Source organism: Camelina sativa, chromosome 11 (genome assembly GCF_000633955.1).
Source record: "Camelina sativa cultivar DH55 chromosome 11, Cs, whole genome shotgun sequence".
NCBI lineage: Eukaryota > Viridiplantae > Streptophyta > Magnoliopsida > Brassicales > Brassicaceae > Camelina > Camelina sativa.
In genome coordinates, this window is record NC_025695.1 from 46,541,492 (window position 1) to 46,547,124 (window position 5,633).

The following is a 5,633-nucleotide window of genomic DNA, read 5'->3' on the forward strand; positions in this document are numbered from 1 at the left end:
AGCCAATCCACCTGCCAAAAGCCTCCCGCTTGTACCAATATCACCATCCGCTCCCCCAATTATGGGTTTCAGCATTTCATAAGCAGCAAACTTTATGGCGCTTTCAGGAGCGACTTTGGTTACATTCAACCCATTACCTCTGAAGAAACCCAACAACTTATCTTCTCTCCATATTTTCTTAATGGTCGGGACAACGCCCAAATTTGTTCGTTGAACTTGCAAAGCAACTTTCAGACGGTCCAGAGGCGCGGTTGCGGTTCTAGAAACAGCTCCAGCTATTCCTCCCGCGAGAAGTAATTTGCTTCTTTGAGCATGTGTACTTATACCGTCTGGTATAACAGCTTGCTCCCCAATGTCTATCAAGCATACTCTTTCCCAGTGGTGATAAATGTTCTCAATTGTGGCTTCATGAGGGTTCAGCAAAAGAAAATCCCTCCATTCTTCGAAAGTTATAATTCCGTTGTTGTCCTTATCAACATGATCCATAAAAGAAGCTAGTTCCTCATCTTTTATTTGAATGCCTACAAGAACAGAACCGTGGAGAGTTTTATATTATAGGTTGACAACACTGTTACACAATAACATTAAAGCTTTTGAGAAACGAAAGCATGTAAAAGTAAAAGAGACGAATTTGCTACTAGACTCACTGAGCCAATATGTGTTAAAAAAAACCCAATAAAGCAAACTCACAACCCACGGTATTGCAAACAAGGACAATGTCAAAGATTATACAGACATTGTTCATATGCTAAATCTCCTAATCAATAAGACAACTACAATCACAAAAAAGGTCATCCTTCTTGGACTCAAACATTAGCTTCCACATTGCATCAAGAACAGTTCAAAACAGAGGCATGTTCAAATTCAATTCACTAACCAATCTATCAGTAACTAGAAAAATTAAGCAAAATCCACATTCACAAACCAATAAAGGTTTCATCTTTTGCTTATGGGAAGATAGTTGCAAAGCAACAGTAGCTTCCCCTCTTAATGGAACAGTATGAGAGAATCAAAATTTTTTTTAACATACCAGCTTTATCAAGAGCCTCCCAAAGCTCCTCTGGGCAAATGTCACCATTGTGTTCAACATCAATAGCCTGAAAAATCTTGTAAAGCTCAAGCTCCTTAGCGTCCATGTAACGACGAAACTCCTGGTAATCCACACGCCCATCTCGATTCGCGTCGCAGACTTTGAGAAAATCGCTAGCGTACCTATACTGCGGAGAGATACTAAGCGAAGACATACCTTTCTCGATCTGGGTACCGTCTAAGAACCCTAACTTCGAATTGTCGAAGAATTCGAACAGTTTTCGAATCCTCATCTCTCTCTCGTCCTTGGTCTCACGTAATGCCACCAGCACGTGCTCCATTGTTGCTTCCACGGGCCGCGGCTTCCTACCCGGATTTTGGTTTGGTTTCTTCGTCTCCATTGCTGATTTTAACACAGATGAGTAAAATTCGAAAAAGCTTTTGGGGATGATTCTAATGTCTCTTCATTCCTCTGGAAGAGTTCTATTGGTCCACGAATCTCGGAAGAAGAATTCAAAAACGTGAGATATTGAGGTCGGTGAGCCAAAAAAAAATATCTAACCGTCTCAATCTTCCATGGACAGCCGGAGGAGACTCCATTATTTTTACATGGACCCCTTCAGCTTCAGCTGCTGTTTCCACTCCCAGACATTACATGACACAAACAACAAAACACCAGTCAAATCAAACCCGGTCTAGTTTAAGTGGATCACAACAACGACGCAGTGTTCATTTTAACCGGTTTACATAGCTTTAAACCAGAACAAAACCATCTTTGATGTTTATAGAGATTAAAGTATCTGTAATACAGTAATAGAGCGACTAGTATGAAAGGTTTTGGAACAAAAACACAACAACGAATATATGAAACGAATACACTTTGTGTGTGGTAGACCATTGAAATATTGTGTGAATGTGATGTATTTGACAAAGCAAAGTTCTTCTTACACGTAACTGTTACAGAAATATCACACCAGAGGAAGATGACAACAAAATGATCTTTATTTTTAATTCTTCGTATGCAAACAAATTTCACTTTGAAAAACATGTAGTCGACATGGTTTTACTCTTTCTTCATGTACTAAGAGATTGGTAACCATCTTCCCGGTTCTGTCTCCGGTATGTTACGGCGGCTATTAGGACCACTACCGCCACCGACACCGTCACAGCCAAAATTGCTAAAACGCTCACGCTTCCGGCAGGTGCCTACAAGGAAGTTGGCGTATATTAACGTCAGTAAAGTAATCACATTGCACCCAAACAAAACAGAGTATATGTATTGAAACCGGTTTGACCTAAACTGAGATTCAGTCCCGGGTTGGCGTATATTGGTTACATGTTCCTCCACACCTCTCGTGTCTATTGCGTGAAGGTTGAGAAGCCATTTGAATTCATAACCATCAGGTCTCTCCTGAGGATTATCGATTTCAACTGCGTAAGGATCAGGAAAATACGTCGAGGTTTTGCGGGTTTCTGATCCTAGCCCATAGTAGTGTCTGAGTACTGCACCCCTGCACAACCCTCCGTTTTTGACAAGAATAATATCCGACGATCTCGAATCAAGATTGGTTTCGGGGTCTTGCCGTGAGAATCCGTGATTCCTAAACATTTCTCGCTGTGGAAGCTTAGAACCTTTACGCACATAATACGGTTGGACAACCCAATGGTGGAGATATGTCTCAAGCAGAGGGACGGGGTTGCCCGCTTCGTCAACTACTTCAGCATCGAAACTTTTGAGGCCGATATGCCCTCTTGGGAAATCGATGTCGAATAAGTAAGAATCTGAAACTGATCCTGGACTCATCGCCAGTTTTGGTGAAAAAAAGACTTCAGATTTTATCTTGTTCTCGGTCCCTAGGAAGCCTTGGCTCGGTGATGCGAACAGAGCAAGAACTAAGAACAAGATCAGCGTTGTCATGTGGTAACGAGCCATTAGCTCCTGTTGCAAGATCATAAAGGAATGTGATTTAGCTGATAAAAATCACAAAGATGGAATAAAGTATACCTCAAACTCTAAACCTAACTTCGTTTGATTTTTTATAGGAACCATCCAGACAGTCGATACCTAACAAACCGACTTGAACCCTAATTTAAGCAGAACAAGATTTTTATTTCGTACATGGTTTCTTAAACATTCCAGCAGCTAATAATTTATATCATCCTGAGGAGGTATAATGATAATTCGAAAACGCAAACATACAGGATAAAAGATCCCAAAACCAGGAAATTGGATTCCGAGAAACCAAATAACAGACGAAGGAAAAAAAAAGGATTCAAAGGCACATAATTCAATTGCGAAATCAAACGAACACAGAGAAACAAAAGAGAGCAGAGAGAGGGGTTTTACGTGGGTACGAATTCGGATGAACAGAGATGACTTTCCCGCTTGTAAAAATGAACGAAGAAGTGTGTGTGTGCCCACCAAAATGAAGAAGAAACGATTGGAGAGTTATCTTTATTTATTTATCATCTGAATTACGAATATGCCCCATAATCGCAGAGACGTAAGGAGACGAGCTTCGCTATCATCTGACACGTGTAACCCAACCACTGACGTCCTCACTCTCGTCACAGGCCCCGGTTTTGTTTTTCCTCTTTCAATCTATGACCAAAAATATCACTGTATAATATAATGCGAGGAGATGGTGACCGAAGCAAAAACAAAAAAACAAAAAGATGACCATACAAAAATTAAAACGATAGGATTGGTGTTGTTACGAAAAAGATAGGATTGGTGTTGTTGGTTTCTCCTTTAGTGTCAGGCTGTCAGTTCTCTCGGAGATTTTCGATTTTTTGTGTAATATTGATTTGTACTTATTTTATCCAATTTGTTTCGGTTTTTGTTTGTTCCTCTAATTGTCTTGAACTAGTTTATTTGTTTTGTTTTGATTTTGTATATGTCATTTACTTTTCCACAACCCATCCAAATATTTGATAAACCTTAATTCTAATGTCATATTAGTATGGACCTAACTACTCATCGGCTAGCTCAAAGGAGAATGATAGCCATACATAATATCACCGAAAGAGTTTTATTTCTTTTGAGGTGGCCGGACTATTCTAACAATAATCAATCCCATTCACACGACACAAAAATAAACTTGTTTTTTATAAATGGAATGTAGTTGAATAAGGAAGCCACGAAGGGGTATTAAACCAAAGAATGTTAGAGGAGGATTTAATAGAATGTTGATTTCTATTAATTAGTTCGACATTTATAAATTTTTCTTTTTTACAATTAAGACATGAAATATCGTGTGAATGTGATGTCTTTGACAAAGCCAAGTACAAAAATGTTTCAGAAATAACATCACATAAGAGGAAGATGACAACAAAATAATCACATGGCAATATCTCCCAGGTACCTATACGGAAGTAACATATACTAACGTCAGTAAAATAATCACATGGCAATATCTCCCAAACATTATATGTATGTATTGAAACCAGTTTGATTTAAACCAATATTCAGTTAGGGTACGATGAACCTACTCAATTTTTATTTATTTATTTATTTTTTTTTGCTGACAGCAACGAACCTACTCAATTTAAAGATTTGAATTTTACAACTTTTTGTTAGATGGATTTAAATAGTTTTACTAAAAGATATTGGGCTAATATGCAATATTGATAAAAGCTGACGGTCCTCATGACGAATTTGATTTCCTGCGGGCAGGACTATGACAAAACGGTACACCCAAACACCAGGGACGAGAGCGAGGGGGACGGGGAGAAAGACGATGACGAACAAGGAGAAAGCGCGGGAGAGAATGCAGGAGATCTCTCTCCTGCGGAACGATCCCTTACTCTGAACCACTATAGCCAATAGGTATGAATTGTTCTTAACCTAATTTTTCCAATTGTTCGGCTGCTTTGTTTGCATTGAGACAACAACAATAGTAACATTCTGTTGTATTGTACGTAGTTGTTAAGAAAACTTTCTGCATTATTTGTGTGAATGTTATGTCTTTGACAAAGCCAAGTAGTAACTGTTTCAGGAATAACATCAAGACAACAAAATATTCTTTTATTTGTGATTTAATTTTCGTAGTCCACATGGTTTTACTCTTTTTTCATGTACTTAAAGATTGGTAACCATCTTCCCGGTTCTGTCTTCTGTATACAACGGCGGCTATTAGAACCACTACCGCCACCAACACAGTCACAGCCAAAAATGCTAAAACGCTCACGCTTTCCGCATGTGCCTACAAGGAAGTGGCGTATTTACTAACGTCAGTATAGTAATCACATGGCACAATATCTCCCAAACAGTATGTGTACTGAAACCGGTTTGACGTAAACCGATATTCAGTAACGAGTCCGGGTGGGTTATACCTGAAAAAGATTAGGCAAGGAGCTTTCTGGTTCAGGCAACTGCTGAGCAACGAGGATGTAAAAAAGTCCCATAACTCCGGTATGACCAACGACACTACTGTAATTAACCTCCAAACTCAATGTCTCTCCATAGCTCACTTTCACTGGATCAGCAGGATAACAAGAGGTCATTCCAACAACGTAACCAGCTTCGTTTCCAGGTTCAACTCCATTCCCATACTTAGGCATCGAGGTACATATTCCTTCACCGTTCTGATCCACAAACACAA

The 5,633-nt window shown here is 39.3% G+C and overlaps 3 protein-coding genes across 5 annotated transcripts in view; all 3 read right to left on the reverse strand.

Annotated features, from left to right (window-relative positions):
• Window positions 1–5,633, reverse strand: part of LOC104726770 (calcium-binding mitochondrial carrier protein SCaMC-1-like) — a 21,023-nt gene that overhangs the window by 9,707 nt on the left and 5,683 nt on the right. For 2 of the 3 annotated variants that reach the window (XM_019232708.1, XM_019232706.1), the window contains exons 1-4: window positions 3,377–3,491; window positions 2,325–2,968; window positions 1,031–2,235; window positions 12–521 (exon numbers count right to left, since the gene is read on the reverse strand). In XM_019232708.1, coding sequence (XP_019088253.1) covers window positions 12–521; window positions 1,031–1,430 — 910 coding nt within the window. In that variant the 5' untranslated portion in view covers window positions 1,431–2,235; window positions 2,325–2,968; window positions 3,377–3,491. Of the gene's footprint in view, window positions 1–11; window positions 522–1,030; window positions 2,236–2,324; window positions 2,969–3,376; window positions 3,492–5,633 lie in introns of those variants that run through there. The other variant, XM_019232707.1, reaches the window with a different exon arrangement.
• The window catches only part of LOC104726775, a 16,160-nt gene that overhangs the window by 4,948 nt on the left and 5,579 nt on the right, over window positions 1–5,633 (reverse strand). The gene's annotated exons all lie outside the window — the stretch shown is intronic.
• LOC104726772 overlaps window positions 5,031–5,633 on the reverse strand; it is a gene marked incomplete in the record, with an annotated part of 3,281 nt that continues 2,678 nt past the window's right edge. Inside the window, 1 exon segment of the mRNA XM_019232709.1 lies at window positions 5,031–5,234. Within this exon segment, the coding sequence (XP_019088254.1) occupies window positions 5,103–5,234 (132 nt within the window).